This window comes from Electrophorus electricus, chromosome 1 (genome assembly GCF_041902795.1).
Source record: "Electrophorus electricus isolate QZ-2024a chromosome 1, ASM4190279v1, whole genome shotgun sequence".
NCBI classification, from domain to species: Eukaryota; Metazoa; Chordata; class Actinopteri; order Gymnotiformes; family Gymnotidae; genus Electrophorus; species Electrophorus electricus.
In genome coordinates this window covers 40877770-40899307 of record NC_137497.1, presented here as the reverse complement: position 1 = coordinate 40899307, position 21538 = coordinate 40877770, and the positions used below count along the sequence as shown (strand labels likewise).

General features: G+C 39.2%; 1 protein-coding gene and 1 long non-coding RNA gene across 3 annotated transcripts; both read left to right on the top strand.

Moving 5' to 3' along the window:
* Positions 1-219: 219 nt before the first annotated feature.
* Positions 220-6090, top strand: LOC145659077 (sialic acid-binding Ig-like lectin 12). Of its 2 annotated transcripts, XM_081720001.1 has the most exons (7): positions 220-1140; positions 1288-1578; positions 2846-3121; positions 3209-3302; positions 4141-4200; positions 5083-5224; positions 5725-6090. In XM_081720001.1, the coding sequence occupies exons 1-7, from the start codon at positions 1023-1025 to the stop codon at positions 5755-5757; spliced, it is 1014 nt and encodes a 337-aa protein (XP_081576127.1). In that variant the 5' UTR covers positions 220-1022; the 3' UTR covers positions 5758-6090. The 2 variants fall into 2 exon arrangements, with proteins under 2 accessions (XP_081576127.1, XP_081576121.1); XM_081719995.1 differs by having other exon boundaries at positions 2846-3302.
* An 11826-nt stretch (positions 6091-17916) lies between these two features.
* On the top strand, positions 17917-21228 carry LOC145646055 (uncharacterized). Its single transcript, XR_014116143.1, has 3 exons — positions 17917-19318; positions 20209-20350; positions 20852-21228. It is a non-coding gene; the product is annotated as an uncharacterized LOC145646055 (long non-coding RNA).
* Positions 21229-21538: the final 310 nt, after the last annotated feature.

Sequence of the window (21538 nt, the reverse complement as noted above, 5' to 3'; positions counted from 1 at the left end):
ATTTATAGGGCACATTCTAAAAAGCAGAACATGCAGGTTTGCACTTCCATTATCTCATTGGTGCAACTGACAGAGCAGATCAAACTATCGGTTTTTTAAAACAATTTTTAAGCTGCTTTTTGGCTTTATCAAAAACCTTTGCTTAATCTTTGAATAGTGCAATTTCATGGGAGCATGTCACTGTCACGATTGGCCACCCTGCTGACGTCCCTGCTACTGTGGTTTCCCTGCCGTGTCTGTTTTCCTTTGTTTCCTGTTTGTTCCATTTCTTGGTTTCGTTTTTTCTCTGCGCCTCGTCTGTTCCTCAATTCCAGTCTTTGATTTGGTTCTCTCTGTTCATATGGTTACCTGTGTCTGGTTAGTGCTTGATTGTTTTGGTTATTTAAGCCCTGTGTTTGGTTTCCCCTGTGGTCAGTTAGTTGTAGCTGTAGCTTAATTCTTAGTTTTGTTTCAGTTTAGTAAAAAGCTCGTGCATTCTGCCTCTCACCTTGTCCCTGCTATAATGTTACACATACAGGGTTTAGCTTGGTGGCTAAGATACTTGACTAGTATTCAGAAGGTTACCCGGTGCTGCCAAAATGTAATGGTTGGGCCCCTGAGCAAGGCCCTTAACCCTCAATTGCTCAAGTTGTATTCAGTAATAATTGTGAGTAGCTTTGCATAAAAGGATCAGCTAAACTCATTTTACATCCACTTTGAAACCAACCTCTGTAAAGCTGAAAGCCAAAGTCCATCCATCACAAAAGATCTGCACTGATCTAGTGAAGCTGAATAAACTCTACACTCTGTCCTGTCTCCCAGCTTCACTCCTGAGCTGCTCATGTCGATGCTCGAAGGTGCAGGTGCCAAAATCCATTACAGCCATCAAAGGAACCTGTGTGGTGGTGCCGTGCAGTACCACATCTCACACATATGCGACTTGGTACAAGTATCAGCGCTCTGGATACCCTCCAGTGTATTCTAAAGACACCAAAGATATAATAAATCAGTTTAGAGGAAGGACATCACTCCTGGGAAATGCTATGCAGGGAAACTGTAGCCTAAAGATTGACAATGTTCGCCAAGAGGATGGAGGAATAAGTGTGTATGTATGGATCAATCCTCACAACATATATGGAGAATACACAGAGATAAAAGTCTGTGAGTACACAAGGAGAAACAATGTTCAAAACCTACACGCAGACAAGTTTATTAAGTAAATTTAATAAATAATTATGAAAATAATTATGACTTTGGCCCAGGTAATCATATTGACCACTGATTTTAACATTTGTATTTTTCATACAGCGGCACCTTCAGAGACTCGCATTTCTGTAGAAAGCACACAAGTGGAAGGAACGCTTTTCTCAGCCAAATGCACAGTCCGGCACTCCTGTCCAGTGTCTCCACCTCTGCTGGAATGGCTGGGCCTGTCTTCTGTTTCTAATGAGGTGACCACTACACAGGACTCGGGTGGCTTGTGGGTTTCTGTGGCACACGCTCAGTTCAATGCCAGCCATCGAGACCATGGTAAAAGGCTCACATGCAGGAGAATGTCAGATGGAAACACTGCAATTAGTGATGCAATTCACATCTTATGTGAGTGTTGACTATACAAATGTGCTTTCCTCATGTTATACCATCAAACATATTTTAAAAATGTAAATTAAATATCAGGTTGGGTTGCAGGGGGGAATAATGAGATTAGTTCATTGTATTAGTCCATACAAGAATACAAGAGAATTTCAAAGCAATTGTGATGAACTCTGTGTTGTATACAGTTACATAATTTAGTTGGTAGACTATTTATGAATATATAGTTTATATTAAATTCATTTCTGCAGATGCCCCAGCACATGCAACCATAAATATCAGTTGAACAAGGCCTGTGGTTGAGGGTGGTAACATCTCATTAACATGCAGTAGTGACAGCAATCCCCTAGTGGCCAACTACGAGTGGCCTTCATCCTGCTCCAGAATTCCAGGCCCATGTAGCTCTGTATCTTCTTTTCATTGTGGGACCCCGGTTTCTCTGTATCAGTAACTCCAGTAAATATGAATTAAGGTGTACTTTGTAGAATAGATCTTATTCAAGTTAACCCAACTGTAGTTTGGAGTGTCATTAAAACTAAATGAAGATGTATAGCTAGGATAGCATAATTTAATTGATACTGTTATTGTATTCTTATTTTATTGTGGTATCATTTATACTGTTATTGTATTGTATGTCTATTATAAATTGGAGTCTGACACCTCAGCCTTAGGGAATTATTACTGTATTTTATGTACTTTGGAGTGACTCACAGTGAGAGATGATTGGACACATGGACCTGCTCAATCTACTCTCATATACTGTCTTAGAATTACTGCACATGATTTAATCCTGGGAGGGTTGATTTACGTCTTCGAGAGATAAGATGTGCATGTCCATAATCCATCAAGCATTCAAAAGAGAGTCACTCTTGGTCAAGTGATCTACTGTGCTGCCTTAATGATTGGTTACCTTGGCCTTTGTTAAATTCTCTCTAGAGACATGATCAGACAGACCACAGTCAAATGTGACTTATGCACTCAATGCACTTCTAAACAGATCTGAAAATGAATGTGCCAGAAACAAAACCTGTTTGTTGGTTTTTCTTTTTCTCACTTTGAGATGACAAAGGAAACATGAAAGTCTCTTGCAAGTATTTTGCTGTGGCCCCATGATTCTTTGTCCTTCTAGAGCCAGACTGTGGCTGTAATAACACCAGTGTGTCATGCAAACCTTCACTGCCTCTTGCCCCTTTAAACGTGGGATATTGGGTTGGGTGCCACAGCAGTAAGATTTTGTGATTGTGTTGCTGATGACTTTGTCTCCGTGTCTCAGTCCCTCCCACCATCCTGCCAGACTCAGCCTGCTGGGAGAGGGAAGGATCTCTGCACTGCATGTGCTGGGTGGAGGCGGAGCCAAACGCCAGCATCTCCTGGACTGTTGATGGAAGAAGTGCTCTCCTTCCTCACTTCAACATGACAAATAACTATACGGGAATGACGACAGTGTCAGTGATGACAGGGCCACCGGGCCACTTTGTAACTTGTGAGGCAGCAAACTACTTGGGCAATGACACTTACCAGATGTCTGGCTTTCCACAGCTGGCACAAGGTACTGGATACTTCTCACTTGTGTGTAGGGGAAACCGCAGAAGGACATTGCTGCTTGTTCTTAAGTCATTTCCTCCATTCTTTCCAGGCACTGATGGATTGACCTATTTCATTCTGGCGGCCATAGTTTTAATTGTCCTTGGAATTGTTGTGCTAGGTGTCCACAGAAGAATGAAAAAGAGGTAGTTTTACATGATTTATTTATTCAGCCACAATGTAAGGGTCGGTGCCATGCCGAGGCCCCCTCTGGCCACCAGAGGGAGGTCTCGAGTCAGGTACACCACTAATCAGGCATAATGCCCAACAGCTGGGCTAGGCCTATATAAGCCCAGTGACTCAGTCACCAAAGTTCTGAGCAAAGTGCCTAGCTGGTAACTTTGGGTATTGAGGTCTGTGAGCCCTTGTGCTATACCTCACTTCTGTGCTGTGGGGGTGTACCTGCTTTTACATGTTCCCTCCCCTCTCCAGTTTTCCCCCTCAAATCTGTCTCTCTCCTAAGACTCCCCTTCGCCATTACCGTTCCTCCCTGTTTTCTGGTATCGATTCTGCCCTCCTTCCCGTGGCATCCTTGGTTCTCCCTTTTTCCACGCTCGGCATGGTGTTTAGTTTTGTTTTCCTTCTAGATTTGTCATCTTCCATTCCTTTGAAGAGCGATTATACGTGCAGGTGGTTTTTTGGCCACCGCAGTCTAGCAGGTGTGCGTTCACCTCGCAACACAACAGCCGGGGTTCGACTCCCCCCTTTGGTTGTTTACTTTACTTTTCCACATGGGCCTACCATTAGAGCATGATTGCTCTCCCAGTAGGCTGCCTACTTGCTGGGTTCGAACCGACCTTACATACAATTACGTTTATCTGGTATCTTAGCACTGAGCTAAACTTAAAACCCAGCAGCACCTGCAATAGAGTAGTAGATTTAAAAGGGAGGAACAGACCTTTTTCATTAAGCTTAAAAGTTCTCTTATGCATTACAGTTTTCTCTCACATATTTACAGGACTCTTCAATCTGCTTTCATTTCAGACATGAACACTCGAGAGGAGCTAAAAATACAAGAGGTTCCGAGAACACAAGCCAGTGTAGGTGAGTCCAAAAGTTCCTCACCAATCATTTTAATGATTGTAGAATGAAAATTAAACATTCTGATGCACATGCGTTTGAACAATGGGGAAGGAAAAAACATGCACTTCAGTCAGGCAAAAAATGTTTTATTATCATGAAATAAACAAAGCGTGAACACAGACTATATTTTATTCCTTGAATAATTTGGATATCTGTTGAGTTCAGAAACACACTACTTATTTGAATGCAAATGTCCAGAGGTTTAGGGTCATGTGTATGGGTGGTCTGGGATGGGTGTTGTCCACCTAGGGGAATCACCCCATACAAGGAAAACTAAGCTTTTTTTTTTTAGTGTTCATAGTTTTCTGTAATTTTGACATCAATTATCATCAATGGTCATCGATGGTCATCAAATGCTCTGCTTTCCTATTAGCCATTTTGAAGGTGTGAGTGTGCTACGTCAGTGTTTCCCCTTTACAATATTGCCAAATCATGACATTTCTTCACATATGCTGTACAGACAGTTGAAGGGGGGCCCTTTACAATAAGGAAAACAGTTCCCTGGGGTCTTAGTGAAATGTCTGATATTTTTTGGACCAAATACTACCAGGATCATCCAGCACAACATGCTTCTCTGTCTGTCCAAACAACCCTGTTCATAACTATTTGTTTGAGTGCCTGTTCCTTTAAATGATAATGAGCCACCACTCAACTACAGAATGATTAACATTTTCATTTAATCTAGGATTGTTTTTCAAATTAAAAATACAAGTAAGTGCTTCATCCAGATGCATTATGTTTTAACATTTTTCATCTGTGTAAATTTAAATGAGCTTTATAGTATGTGTTCTGTCATGGATTTGTTTTTAAAGACACTTCTAAGGAACTGCTTTGTTTGTTTAGACAGAACATAGAGTCAAATGGAACCCAGACCAAGGTCCGGCAGAAGACCTATGAATGGCACAAGGATGACAACATCTATGCAAATGATGTATCGGGTGGGCATATTTGGAGTACCGCCATGGTGACTTCACAGGCTCCCGAGGTAGCAACAGCACACTGCCCCCTAAAGACAAAGTAATGCCTCTACAGTTAGTAATGTAGTTGTTCTCAGTCCCAGTGCTGGACCATGGGCCATGCTCTTTTCGCTCCAACTGATTTCTAAACTCTTCTTCTAATTATTAGGCCTTTCATAGTCTGAATCTTCATAAAGTCTATCTAGTGTGTATTAAGAACAGACCTATTTTACATATTAGTACTGGTAGGATGCCAGTCCAAAATGGAGGAGTGAGATTAGAACCTAGAAATAATAGTTTACAGTGATCACCAATCATACCTAAAGAGTCTTGTGAATATTTCATAACAGCTGTTCAGTTTATTTATTAATGTGGGCTATTTCTGGGCATCTCAGAGCAAAAAAAAAAAAACAACAAATGGGGGAAAAAAGGAAAGTTGAATGTATTCGTAATGATGCAGGTTTTGTGTTGATATACTGATGGTGTAAGTCATGGTGGTTTTTTTTTTGTTTTTTGTTTTTTTTGGTAGGATGAGATGGCAAGTATCTACCTGAATGAATGATACTCTTGATGGCCTCGCATGTCCATTGCTAAGCTTCAGTATGCTTCACACCAAAATATTCTGCATTCACTGATGTCTGGGATTTTAATATTCCATGTCAGAGCTGAGTATCTGCACATTCTGCAATCTGCAAACATAAAGTTAACATTCTCTCAAATAAAAAAAAAATCTTGATTTTGTGCATATTTATATTTCTACATAAATCAAAATGTAAAATAAATAAAAATATATATTCAGCGCAGCGCAAAAAGAAGAAAAAAACAACTGAAGTTGTCCATCTGTGTCTTTCTGTGATCCACCTTGCAATCTGTCACAAGGTCTGTCAAAATAAGATGTAGGAATAAATGCCTTAGCATTGTAACAATAAGCCTCTTGGTACCGTCATTCCTTTAAATGAAGGGAAGTCACCCTAAACTTGTCAACAATCCAATCTGCAAATTCTGCTTGTCCTAAATAAGTCACAATGAGGCCCATTTTTATACAGCGTGAGCCCTAATAATCCCCTCTTGTGCCAGTCACTGTTCATACTTATACTCTACTATGTTAGGTCTGAGATGCTCTGTTCTTCCACACTGTCATGATCAGTGATCATGATTTATTGCACCTTCTAGGCCTAGTGACTAGGCGATCCTACTGCATATCACCTCTTCAGTATACTGAGTTCCATCTGACTGGTGCCATAGTAGAGCAGTGCTTTCTTAAAGCGTCTGCTGAAATGCCTTCGGCCACCAGAGGGCCATACAGCGTCCTACTGCTACAGTGCAATAGGTGGCAGGAAAACTGACAATTCCCATTCCACAACAGTATAATATCTTAACTCTGATCCATCTTTGTGCATTTGGATTTCTATCTATGGAACCTGTATTTCCTATTAACTTCAGAAATGATTCTTTTTTTTTATTTTGGAGTCTGAGTTTTGAGCTCTAACTCTGGCTGATCTCATATACATTTCAGTTTATCTTTACTGTAGCAAAGTAGGGACTGATGCCAAATGTTCTCACTGAAATCTGTCTTTACTCAGTCATAAGATTTCCTCCATTGGCTTTGTTCAAACCAACTTGACTGATGCTAAACAACAGAACAACAAAAAACATCAAATGTGTCTTTGACAATGGTATAACAAGGTTTCCAAACTGTCAATTGCACTTGGTTTTAAACAATTTTATTGACTACATGTTACATTCACCTTGATAAGAACAAAAATATTCACTCACCTAAGTAAGCTTAAAGCCAATATCTGGTCTTCAATCTTCCAAAGTTCACACGTTACTCCACTGCTGCGCTCCCTTCATTGGCTCCCTGTAGCTGCACGTGTCAGATTCAAAACCTTGATGTTTGCCTACAAAGCCAAAAATGGGCCAGCCCCCTCATACACAAGGTCATCGGTCAAAGCCCGATCCGTACCTCGAGTACTTCGAACCTCGAGTACTTCGAACCTCAAGTACGGCTAGGCTTGAAATACCTTGCTTCAGGTCTCATGGACGACAAGCATTGAGACTATTTTCTGTCCTGGCTCCAAGATGGTGGAATGAACTCCCGCTTGCTGTCTGGACAGCAGAATCCCTTGCAGTCTTCAAACGCAGACTGAAGACCCATCTATTTGCAGAATATTTAAAGGACAACTGAAACTGCTCCCTTATTGACTGACTAATTTAGTAATTATTGTAGGGCACTGTTTATGTATTTTAACAAACTCTAGCACTTATTGTTTATAGCACTTATCATTGTTTAAGATAGACCTTATCTATTTTGCACTTCTAGGTATCAGCATTCATCCCTGTATTCTACAGTATTCTAGTTCACTGGTATGTTTAATTCTAATAATAATAATTAATAATGTACTTGGATATATTCTATGCGTAAATGACAAAGCACTTTTGTAAGTCGCTCTGGATAAGAGCGTCTGCTAAATGCTATAAATGTAAAACATCTCACAGACTTTGAACTTCAAAATTTGAAAAAATAATTTCCTTTGCATCCTTTAACTCTTAAAAAAAAATTATAGTTTTTTAAATTTTATTTAAAGGTGTGTGTGTGGGGGGGGGGGGGGGGGAGTTAGAATATTGCCAAATCAGTATTACAACATGAATTGTTCTATTGTAATCCATAACCCGACAATCACAGACCCAGAGGGTCATTGTTTGTTATTAATAATACAACAATCAAAAACTTTTTTTTTTTTTTTACCAGTATTTATGGCCCTAACAAAGATGAATCAGCTTTTTTTTTCATGATTTCTGTTCACAACTAATGAACTGTTCTGGATTGTAATACAGTTTGGGACTCTAATAGTGACAATCTAATATTCCTCCCTCTATCAAAATATGACATTTAATTGAAGTTATAAAACCATGTGTGAAGATCACAAAACTCACTGACAAAATAATTTTTTTTCCCCTCACAGGTAACTATTGCTGTAGCTGATGTTTGTAAAATGTAAATGTACCCAATTATCATTTCAGTACATTCTGGCAAACCATATTCGAGACCTTTTCTAGGATATTTCATAAGGCAGTAGAGCCATCATCTCTCATTGCATTGTTTGGTGTGGCTCCAACAGGCACCCATCTTTGTAAGGGGGAACTGTTATGCTCACCTTCTGCTCTCTCTTTGCCAGGGGTATGATCTTGTTTAAAGTCTAAGTACCAAATGGACCTCCCTGAAGATTTCACATTATCTTAGCTACTGCAAAAATGTATATGTGAATTAAAATGAAAATATGTTCACTTTAAAAATGACAAATTCAAGTAAATTTTGACGGAAAAACCCGATGTTGCACTGGAAATTCCAGAACGTTTCCGAGTGAAGTCATTGGTGGACATCAGGGAAAAAAGCCGCGCACAAACACTATTATGACTGACTTGGACTGCGAATTTTCCAGTGCTGGTTCTTCAGATTCCGAAGACATTTTTTTAATTCGATGAAGATCATGAATCTGCAGTGACAATGTGGTGGACTGAATATCATCAATAGTGAAATTCAACCATTTATATTTTAGCTAGAGATGGAAGAAGATACTCCAGAGAGCAATGAACAACCTAACCCAGTAGAGAGAACTGGGAATTCCAACTGGTAAAAACCTTTATATTGGCCATTATTCTGAAAACTGATTCTAAAAGTAAAAACTATTACTAAATGTAATCTTGTCTATTAACAATCGCCAACTTCCCGGCTCACCAGATAGAGATGGGGGGTGGGGGGTTGTGTCTGGTAAGAGACTTGTGTGGTGTTGGGCTTGTTTGCTTTCAACTAACTGAGAAATCTGTGTATGAACTTGTATTCTGTCCCTGATTTTAGAGTTAATGTTATGCCTCTAATAGTTGGCTGCCTTGTATATACAGTTTTAGCCTGCTCTGTTTGTTTGTTTTGTTGGCCTTGGTCCCTTCTGATGTTGTAACACTAGTTCCCTGTATAGTTGTATGTTATTCCAACACTTTGTAATACATTTGCTCTGCACCGTATTCACTTTGTCTGTTTTGTTTGTCATATCACGCACCAGTCGCTCGGACAATCCTGCCTAGACTGAGATGTAACAGCCTTGAAATGCATGCATTATCATTGCCTTCTCTTTTGCATGGCTGACTTCAGTGAATGTCTAGTGCTAACTCCATACATTGACAAAAAAACAAAATAAAAAAACATAACCCTGAAATAAACTGACGAAATGTTAACCACACAAGTGTTTGGGTGTTTGGAAAGATGCTGGTTAATTATGGGTAATGTAGCTAATTAACTAAATAATGAACATTAGAAATTCATTAGAAAATTAGCTATTAATGACAATAGCTAGCTGTCTAAGCGCAAACATTCAGTTATTGTTATTGCTGTAAAAGCGATCTGTGTTGCATTCAAATTCATAAGATACTCTATAAATCTCCGTAATACAACTACATGCAGTAGTTTTAGCCTAGTATGGTACCAAGCTTCGAAAGTCTGTTAGTTAGCTAATATAATCTAAAATAGGCAAAGTAATTGAGTATGAGAAAGGTGCTATATAAATGTAAATAATAATAATAATAATAATAATAATAATAATAATAATAATAATAATAATTGCACTTACCCTGTTTACTTCCATTCACACAGAGTCTCATGAACACCTCTCTTTAACAAGTTTCTTTAAATTCCCATATTGTTAGAAAAGCAGTAGCTCAAGTTATCGTGTGAGCGTGGCTTTCCACATCCCACAGTTGTGGTAAAGAACTACTGCTAACGAAGTAAGCGAATGATCCTTTCCAATGTGCCCTTTTAACTTGGACAAACTTTGTCCATTTTTAAAATATTTTTGGATCTTTGGACTATTAGTGCACGGGATTCCCACTATACATTGAATTTTTGCAGCCAAAGACAACACAGCCTTTTGTCATTTTGTATCACCTATAATTGAACTCGAGTTTCTTGAGTTGCTGTCCACCATCACACGGATGACATTTATGACAGAATCTGAAAAACAACATTTTTTAGGCCGTATTCCTTGAATTTGTAAAAAAAAAAAAAAAAAAAAAAGTTTTCTAACTATCGATAATCACAAGTTAGATACTCAGCTTTCGCTGCAGTTATGTGTTATACACTTTCATATCAGCTGGTGTTTAGCCATTAAATGGAAAGATTCTACTCCACCCAGATACAGCCACTGTGTCAGGGACGTCATCTGCCATTTCAAATTGGAGATCAGATACACCGTCAGAGGGTCTTCCAGGAAGTTTAATTTATATTTCTTTTATTCTATACAATATCGTTTTGTTTTGTGTATGGTACTTTGGTGTTGGTTACTGGTAGTAGGAATTGGCTGCCATTTTTGTTGGGTGAGGGTTTTTGCTTCAGTTTATGTGTAGGTAGTGAGGGTAGTCGTTTGTATGTTTCTTTTTTGTTAGGATTATATAGTGTGTTTATTTTTTTCATTCGTGTGGGTCTCGTTTGTTGTTTTGGTCTGGGTCACTTCCGAACCAGTTACAGCAGTTTGTTTACTTGTTTCTAAATATTAACCTCTGTACTACACACTAGTACACCAAAGAAGAGACTACCATTTGTGCTTCCGTTTCTTTTTGTTATTCTTTACCAGGGGCATTCTCCATTCCGTTAGCCATTTATCGTTGCTTTTCCCTGGTACGGCCTCCAAGCCCAGACAGAGGTTCATAACAGTTGGCAGCTCCTCCAATACGCGCATTGTAATGGCCAGTAATTTGCGTACCGTCTCCTTAAGTTACGTTTACGTAAAAGGCGTGTGCATGTAGCCCACGCAGAGGAGTTTTTGGTTGGTACTATACATGACGGGCATTACTGGACCCAGCTCTTCTTTTGTCATTATTTACTTCTTTATTAACGCGTTATGATCTTTGGACGTTTCCACAACTCATGTATGAGCTGTTTACAAAACTCCAAGAGCGAGCCTAGGTGGCGTGGCGAATAAACCAGCAAGATTACTACAAAACTGAGTGAGTGTGGCTCACGTCTACACCGCATGCTTCACAGGCTTCTCTATACCGGTCCCAAAGCTCTGCTCATCTGGGGTGGAGTGTAACTTAAATAGCACTAACTCCAAGAGTTACAGTATCCAGTCGTGCTCCAGCCCCATCGTATCCCTTGTTTTGATCAGTGTGTTGCTATTTTCAGAAGAGAAAGTTGCTGTTCGTCCTGAATTGCCATTGAGTGGCGTTTCCTTTGTACTTGGTAACGGCATAGCTTGTGGTATCGCGTTCCCTGTACCCGAAGTGGTGGAAAACCCTGTTGACTCGGAGCCTGACTTGTGTGCTGACCCGTGCTCAGACATGCACGTTAGGTGATGTTCAGACACTTTCGCGTGTAATCCTTCTGATGATTTGGCTGTTTCTGAGTCTGTTCGTGAACCTGACCCTACTGTACCTGATCCGATCATTTCGCCTAACCTGATGCCATTAAGTCTAAGATTATCATAAAACAAAACCCTTTGCTATCACCACCTTGAACGCAAGCCATTAGCGCCCTCAGCCCAAAAAAGGATCTGCTTTCAAAATCCACAAAAACATTTACCCACTCAATGATACCACACCTACTCCACACAAGGAATAGGATTTAGACATTTCAACGAACATAGATATTCCTCGTTGGACTCAGACTTTCACTAATATTTTCTGGCACATAATGCAAACATACAGATGATGAAACAAACAGTATGATGTTGTTCACAGAACACATCACAGAATATAAGATGTTTAAAATGAAATATTTTCATGTGTTCTGGATATGTGCAGTAGTCAAACTTTACTGGAGTGAGGTAGTTATATATATATTTCAGTCCCAGGAATTCTATATCATCATCTCATGATATAATCTAAGATCAAAATTAGTATATGAGATCAAAAACATTTTTTCTTAATGAATATTCTTAATGATAAATATTTCTAGATCACTAAGTCACCAAGCATAATTGCTTGTAAATAATGTGTTGAAAGGAAAGTTGGTGACATTTTGATATTTTTGTGGAAAAAATTATTTCAGAGGTGTTTTAGCCGAGGGGGCTTTATACATCGCAATGCCCAGATAAAAGGGCAGTGATAAATTAAGTGGTGTGGATATATATGCCTGCAAAACCACAAACACCAGTACCTTTAAATGCAAAGAGGCGAACTGATCTATTTCCTGTGTAACACTGCCATTGTCTTGAAGTTTGTATTAAGAACTACTTGCTTTATGCACAGTGCATATAACTGCAGCATGACAGAAAGTGGCAACACTATGGCAATCAAGTGTCAGTGGTGTCAAGTGTGAAGATAACAGATGCTAATAGAGTTCAATTCAAGGAAACAGGAAGCCAGAACTATGAGAGTGTGTGTTCAAATCAGGATGTCAAAAATATCTTTGGTTGTGTTTTTATATAAAGAAAATGATTAAAGGACAGTTCTTTACTTGCCAGTGAGTGTGGTGTCTACAGCAGAGGAAGGTAAGAAACCATAATAATAATAATTCATTTCATACACTAAAATGCAGCTTAAATGCTTTACAGAAGTTATGCAGTTGTGCAAAGCAATGGAATTACCAAAAATATAATAAAAATGAATCTATCTATATATCTAACAATGAAGTAATTTTAAAACATTACATATATAAACCAGACATAAACTGATTTCACAAGCTGTACTGAAACCTGTTTGAAATGGAGTCTAGAAGACTATTAATAGGAGAAAATAAACTGAAATATTGGGTTAAGTTAATAAACATTTACAGCCAGAGGTTTTGAAAAAGTTGGTGAAAGTTTACATAATTAGCTAATCGATAATTTTAACAAAGCATTTCTGAAGAATATGTAAACAGTTTATATTACTGTAGAAAGCACTGGCCTATATAATATTACAGTATGAGAAGTATGTATAAATGAATACACAATATAGGTTAAGTAAATGTTTTAACAAGAGGAATTGATCTCTTACCATAACACTAATATTTTCTATTTTCTCTGATATTAAGTAAATGTGCCCTTCCTAGCATAGTTTCTCATCAATGAATATACCAAGAAATTTAGTATAGTGGACCTGCATTGTGTTAATGTAGGATTAGACATACGGACTGGTGGAAGTATATCGATGCCTTTTCAATTTTAGTACTCGAAATCATTTATGAACTCTTTACTATTGAGAGATAATTTTACAGCTTTAAACCACAGATCAATAAGGGATCATTTGATTTTTCCTATGTAATTTTATTAAGAACATCGATTAAGTCTTTTAAACATATAATTATTTAAAAATGGAACTCTATACATACACTATGACATTTTTATTAAATAAAAAATGCTTATGCTTATTGATCACAACATCTATACTAGATTGTGTCACTGTGACTTCCATAGAAAGAACAAGAATTGTTGGTGTACAGTCATTTTCAGCTCTCTCCAGAGACGCTCTATAGGGTTGATGTTTGGACACTGACTGGGCCGCTCCAGGGATTTCACAGCTTTCCTGAAGCCACTCCTGGGTTTTCTGGGTGGAATGTTTTCAGTTGATGTCTTTTCCAAAATATAAACCTTCGCCCCAGCCTGAGATCTTGAGCATTTTGCAAAAGGTTTTCACCTAGTATAGCTCTATATTTTCTGCATATGACTTCCCCTCCGGCCTAACTCATCTTTGTGTTTTTATAAACGCCAAGCAGCCTCTTATGTGCTTTTTACTGAGGAGTGGCTTCTGCCTGGTCACTCTGCCATAAAAGTCCTAATTAGTGGAGTGCTGCACTGATAGTTGTCCTTCTGTAAGGAACCCTAGATCTCATTTATATTGATAATTCATTATTTGTCTGATGATGGCAATTTATCCCTAATAACTCATTTATTGCTGGGTTGTCAAATCGCTGAAGAATATTGCTTGTTACATGTGAGTATGATTGAGCCTACCAAGCTCTTGGGCACTGCAGAAATGTTCCTGTATCCTTCCCCAGATCTGTGCTTGTGTGTCACTTTCATGTGTGTCGTTGCTTTGTCATTGTTGAGTATTATGTGTAGATTGAAGAGATGAAAGTGAGTTAAATCCATTTGAAGATGAATCTGGAACAAGAAAAAATGAATAACTTGAAAGGGTCTGAAAGCTTTTTGCATACACTGTATATAAATGCTTTCAAAAGCACAAGTCAAAATAAGAGGATAAAATGTCTAACTTCTGTGATGCTTCATAAGTAAAATAGTTCTGGCCTTAGACATTATCAGTATGTCATTTACATGTCAACTCATAATTGCAAAAAAATAAATAAACTGCCAGATTATTCAATTCAGATTGCTTAGTACTGTTTTAGTGGTTGCTTCATTACAGAATGAAAACAAGCACACCATGTCACTGAGATGCAAACTGAATTGGGTTGAAAATGGCTTTGGGAGAAAATCACCAGCAGCAAGTGCACTTCCACCATGTTTGTTTTCCATCTCTTTTCTAGGTTACAGTGATCAACAGACCATGATTTTACCTGTCTGTGAACGTGATGATGAGACAGGTGGAAAATTTACTCAGGGTGGTCCAATTATGACTATTCTTTTCAAAATAGTCCTGGAATACCTACAGTAATAGATGTTTTTCCTAATGATTGGTTTGACAGTGGCAGATGGGGCCAAATTACACTAGAATATTCTTGTAGTAATATTCCAGTAAGGTTTGAATAAATATGTGAAGGATAACAGTTTATAAAGGAAGGCTTTATTATTTATTAATTCATTTATTTATCAGAACATGCAGTCCTTTACATTCATTAACACTTTGGTGTAACTGAGCAGTTCAAAACTAAGTGTTGTGACTATAAAAAAACAACAACTTTTGTTGAATCTTTGAATAGTGCCATTCCATTGACACATGTTACTGTATTTGCGGAGTTTTTCTGGTGTTTTTAGAAGAAAACTCAAAAGGTTCCCATAATATTTGCAGAACACTGTCAATGTGATGGTCATGCTCGCATGCCGGAGTGTCCCCCATTTCCCTGGCTACCTAAAGCACTTCCTTGTTTTCCTACTATCGTCTATTTCTATGGTTTCCTGTCTCCTCCCCTTTAGCTCCAGCTGTTCCTCGTTTGTCCTTCGTTAGTGTTCCTATTTAAACCTTGTCCTCTCCTCTTGTGTTTGTTGGTCATTATCTTCTTATTCTGTGGCACTGACTCTCTGTGCTCTAGGCTAAGTCACCATGAATTTAAGCTTCATCCACTTTGAAACCAACCTCTGTAAAGCTGAAAGCCAAAGTCCATCCATCACAAAATATTTGCACTGATCTAGTGAAGCTCAATAAACTCTACACTCTGTCCTGTCTCCCAGCTTCACTCCTGAGCTGCTCATGTCGATGCTCGAAGGTGCGGGTGCCAAAATCCGTTACAGCCATCAAAGGAACCTGTGTGGTGGTGCCGTGCAGTACCACATCTCACACATATGCGACTTGGTACAAGTATCAGCGCTCTGGATACCCTCCAGTGTATTCTAAAGACACCAAAGATATAATAAATCAGTTTAGAGGAAGGACATCACTCCTGGGAAATGCTATGCAGGGAAACTGTAGCCTAAAGATTGACAATGTTCGCCAAGAGGATGGAGGAATAAGTTTGTATGTATGGATCAATCCTCACAGCATATATGGAGATTACACAGAGATAAAAGTCTGTGAGTACACAAGGAGAAACAATGTTCAAAACCTGCACGCAGACAAGTTTATTAAGTAAATTGAATAAGTAATTATGAAAATAATTATGACTTTGGCCCAGGTAATCATATTGACCACTGATTTTAACATTTGTATTTTTCATACAGCGGCACCTTCAGAGACTCGCATTTCTGTAGAAAGCACACAAGTGGAAGGAACGCTTTTCTCAGCCAAATGCACAGTCCGGCACTCCTGTCCAGTGTCTCCACCTCTGCTGGAATGGCTGGGCCTGTCTTCTGTTTCTAATGAGGTGACCACTACACAGGACTCGGGTGGCTTGTGGGTTTCTGTGGCACACGCTCAGTTCAATGCCAGCCGTCGAGACCATGGTAAAAGGCTCACATGCAGGAGAATGTCAGATGGAAACACTGCGACTGGTGATGCACTTAACATCTTATGTGAGTAAAGACTACGCTAATGATTTCCTCATTTTATATTATCTAAACATTTTGAAAAATGTAAATTAAAAATCAGGTTGGGTGGTAGAGGGATAGATGAGATTAAATTTAATTCATCCTTAAAAATAAAACCACATTAAAAATGCAACAAAGAATGTCAGAGCATTTCAAACCATCAAATGAACTGCTAAACTCTAATTGAGATAAACTCTGTATTGTATCCTTGCATAATCTAGTTTGTGGACTATATGAAATAAGGCTTTATGAATATATATAGTTTATATTAAATTCATTTCTGCAGATGCCCCAACAAATGTGAACATAAATACCAGTGGAACAACGCCTGTGGTTGAGGGTGGTAACATCTCATTAACATGTAGTAGTGACAGCAACCCTCCAGTGGCTAGCTATGAGTGGCGCATCATCCAAATGAATAGCACCATTAAGCACAAGACAAGAAGTTTATTGCTTCAAGAGGTCAGACGAGATATGAAAATCTCCTGCATTGCCCATAACTCCATCGGACTGGGTGAATCAGACCAACTGTCTCTGAATGTCCATTGTGAGTAGCTGGTGCATTTACTTTTTCAACATGCTTTGCTGCTATCACAGTTGACACCTGTTGAGCAAAGGCTGTCAAACAACAGTTCTTACAGGCCACATTATTACACTGATATATTCTTTAGATTATTTAACACAATAGATTCAATAAAATCTCAATATCAATTCCTTTATTTTGTACATCAGGTATGTTATGGGGAAGAAATCCCTAAATTGATGTGCGTCTGTTCTGAATTGTAGTCTGACACCTCAGGCTCAGGGAATTATTAGTCTATTTTACGTACTTTGGAATGACTCATGGTAAGAGATGATTGGATACATGGACCTGCTCAATCTACTCTCATATACTGTGTTAGAATTACTGCACATGTTTTAATCATGGGAGGGTTGATTTATATCTTCGAGAGATAAGATGTGCATGTCCATAATCCATCAAGCATTCATACAAGAGTCACTCTTGGTCAAGTGAACTGTTTGTTGACCGTGGTCTTTGTTAACCTCTCTCCAGAGACTCTCTGTGACTGTACTGTCACTATTGTGTCATACCAGAAGCTTCAGTACTTCCTGCCCCTTTAACTCTTTGTTAGTGGACTGGGTGTTACAATATATTCATACAGTCTTATAGTAACAGAGTTTGTTATTTAATTGTGCTGCTATAGACATTTACATTTATAGCATTTAGCTGACTGAGTACAACCTGAGCAATTGAGGGTTAAGGGTTTTGCTCAGGGACCCAACAGTGGCAACTTGGCAGTCATGGGGCTTGAAACAGCAACCTTCCAATTATAAGTCAAGTACCTTAATCACTGGCTGTATGCACTCAATGCACGTCTAAACAGATCTGAAAATGAATGCCCCAGAAACAGAATCTATATGTGAGGGACATTTCGCTTTGAGATGACAAGGGAAACATGAAAGTCTCTTGCAAGTATTTTGCTGTGGCCCCATGATTCTTTGTCCTTCTAGAGCCAGACTGTGGCTGTAATAACACCAGTGTGTCATGCAAACCTTCACTGCCTCTTGCCCCTTTAAACGTGGGATATTGGGTTAGGTGCCACAGCAGTAAGATTTTGTGATTGTGTTGCTGATGACTTTGTCTCCGTGTCTCAGTCCCTCCCACCATCCTGCCAGACTCAGCCTGCTGGGAGAGGGAAGGATCTCTGCACTGCATGTGCTGGGTGGAGGCGGAGCCAAACGCCAGCATCTCCTGGACTGTTGATGGAAGAAGTGCTCTCCTTCCTCACTTCAACATGACAAATAACTATACGGGAAGGACCACAGTGTCAGTGATGACAGGGCCACCGGGCCACTTTGTAACTTGTGAGGCAGCAAACTACTTTGGCAATGACACTTACCAGATGTCTGGCTTTCCACAGCTGGCACAAGGTACTGGATACTTCTCACTTGTGTGTAGGGGAAACCGCAGAAGGACATTGCTGCTTGTTCTTAAGTCATTTCCTCCATTCTTTCCAGCCACTGTTGGATTGACCTATTTCATTCTGGTGGCCATAGTTTTAATTGTGGTTGGAATTGTTGTGGTAGGTGTCCACAGAAGAATGAAAAAGAAGTAGTTTTACATGATTTATTTATTCAGCCACAATGTAAGGGTCGGTGCCATGCCGAGGCCCCCTCTGGCCACCAGAGGGAGGTCTCGAGTCAGGTACACCACTAATCAGGCATAATGCCCAACAGCTGGGCTAGGCCTATATAAGCCCAGTGACTCAGTCACCAAAGTTCTGAGCAAAGTGCCTAGCTGGTAACTTTGGGTATTGAGGTCTGTGAGCCCTTGTGCTATACCTCACTTCTGTGCTGTGAGGGTGTACCTGCTTTTACATGTTCCCTCCCCTCTCCAGTTTTCCCCCTCAAATCTGTCTCTCTCCTAAGACTCCCCTTCGCCATTACCGTTCCTCCCTGTTTTCTGGTATCGATTCTGCCCTCCTTCCCGTGGCATCCTTGGTTCTCCCTTTTTCCACGCTCGGCCTGGTGTTTAGTTTTGTTTTCCTTCTAGATTTGTCATCTTCCATTCCTTTGAAGAGCGATTATACGTGCAGGTGGTTTTTTGGCCACCGCAGTCTAGCAGGTGTGCGTTCACCTCGCAACACAACAGCCGGGGTTCGACTCCCCCCTTTGGTTGTTTACTTTACTTTTCCACATGGGCCTACCATTAGAGCATGATTGCTCTCCCAGTAGGCTGCCTACTTGCTGGGTTCGAACCGACCTTACATACAATTACGTTTATCTGGTATCTTAGCACTGAGCTAAACTTAAAACCCAGCAGCACCTTCAATAGAGTAGTAGATTTAAAAAGGGAGGAACAGACCTTTTTCATTAAGCTTAAAAGTTCTCTTATGCATTACAGTTTTCTCTCACATATTTACAGGACTCTTCAATCTGCTTTCATTTCAGACATGAACACTCGAGAGGAGCTAAAAATACAAGAGGTTCCGAGAACACAAGCCAGTGTAGGTGAGTCCAAAAGTTCCTCACCAATCATTTTAATGATTGTAGAATGAAAATTAAACATTCTGATGCACATGCGTTTGAACAATGGGGAAGGAAAAAACATGCACTTCAGTCAGGCAAAAAATGTTTTATTATCATGAAATAAACAAAGCGTGAACACAGACTTTATGGCTATATTTTATTCCTTGAATAATTTGGATATCTGTTGAGTTCAGAAACACACTACTTATTTGAATGCAAATGTCCAGAGGTTTAGGGTCATGTGTATGGGTGGTCTGGGATGGGTGTTGTCCACCTAGGGGAATCACCCCATACAAGGAAAACTAAGCTTTTTTTTTTTAGTGTTCATAGTTTTCTGTAATTTTGACATCAATTATCATCAATGGTCATCGATGGTCATCAAATGCTCTGCTTTCCTATTAGCCATTTTGAAGGTGTGAGTGTGCTACGTCAGTGTTTCCCCTTTACAATATTGCCAAATCATGACATTTCTTCACATATGCTGTACAGACAGTTGAAGGGGGGCCCTTTACAATAAGGAAAACAGTTCCCTGGGGTCTTAGTGAAATGTCTGATATTTTTTGGACCAAATACTACCAGGATCATCCAGCACAACATGCTTCTCTGTCTGTCCAAACAACCCTGTTCATAACTATTTGTTTGAGTGCCTGTTCCTTTAAATGATAATGAGCCACCACTCAACTACAGAATGATTAACATTTTCATTTAATCTAGGATTGTTTTTCAAATTAAAAATACAAGTAAGTGCTTCATCCAGATGCATTATGTTTTAACATTTTTCATCTGTGTAAATTTAAATGAGCTTTATAGTATGTGTTCTGTCATGGATTTGTTTTTAAAGACACTTCTAAGGAACTGCTTTGTTTGTTTAGACAGAACATAGAGTCAAATGGAACCCAGACCAAGGTCCGGCAGAAGACCTATGAATGGCACAAGGATGACAACATCTATGCAAATGATGTATCGGGTGGGCATATTTGGAGTACCGCCATGGTGACTTCACAGGCTCCCGAGGTAGCAACAGCACACTGCCCCCTAAAGACAAAGTAATGCCTCTACAGTTAGTAATGTAGTTGTTTCTCAGTCCCAGTGCTGGACCATGGGCCATGCTCTTTTCGCTCCAACTGATTTCTAAACTCTTCTTCTAATTATTAGGCCTTTCATAGTCTGAATCTTCATAAAGTCTATCTAGTGTGTATTAAGAACAGACCTATTTTACATATTAGTACTGGTAGGATGCCAGTCCAAAATGGAGGAGTGAGATTAGAACCTAGAAATAATAGTTTACAGTGATCACCAATCATACCTAAAGAGTCTTGTGAATATTTCATAACAGCTGTTCAGTTTATTTATTAATGTGGGCTATTTCTGGGCACCTCAGAGCAAAAAAAAAAAAACAACAAATGGGGGAAAAAAGGAAAGTTGAATGTATTCGTAATGATGCAGGTTTTGTGTTGATATACTGATGGTGTAAGTCATGGTGGTTTTTTTTTTGTTTTTTGTTTTTTTTGGTAGGATGAGATGGCAAGTATCTACCTGAATGAATGATACTCTTGATGGTCTCGCATGTCCATTGCTAAGCTTCAGTATGCTTCACACCAAAATATTCTGCATTCACTGATGTCTGGGATTTTAATATTCCATGTCAGAGCTGAGTATCTGCACATTCTGCAATCTGCAAACATAAAGTTAACATTCTCTCAAATAAAAAAAAAATCTTGATTTTGTGCATATTTATATTTCTACATAAATCAAAATGTAAAATAAATAAAATATATATTCAGCGCAGCGCAAAAAGAAGAAAAAAACAACTGAAGTTGTCCATCTGTGTCTTTCTGTGATCCACCTTGCAATCTGTCACAAGGTCTGTCAAAATAAGATGTAGGAATAAATGCCTTAGCATTGTAACAATAAGCCTCTTGGTACCGTCATTCCTTTAAATGAAGGGAAGTCACCCTAAACTTGTCAACAATCCAATCTGCAAATTCTGCTTGTCCTAAATAAGTCACAATGAGGCCCATTTTTATACAGCGTGAGCCCTAATAATCCCCTCTTGTGCCAGTCACTGTTCATACTTATACTCTACTATGTTAGGTCTGAGATGCTCTGTTCTTCCACACTGTCATGATCAGTGATCATGATTTATTGCACCTTCTAGGCCTAGTGACTAGGCGATCCTACTGCATATCACCTCTTCAGTAT

Bases quoted from the DNA above. Each gene is read 5' to 3' on its own strand.
- LOC145659077 (XM_081719995.1), top strand. From the start codon at position 1,023: ATGCAGGGAAACTGTAGCCTAAAGATTGACAATGTTCGCCAAGAGGAT. The intron at 1,141-1,287 runs GTGAGTACACAA...TTTTTCATACAG, and splicing joins ATACACAGAGATAAAAGTCT to CGGCACCTTCAGAGACTCGC. The intron at 1,579-2,845 runs GTGAGTGTTGAC...TCCGTGTCTCAG, and splicing joins TGATGCAATTCACATCTTAT to TCCCTCCCACCATCCTGCCA.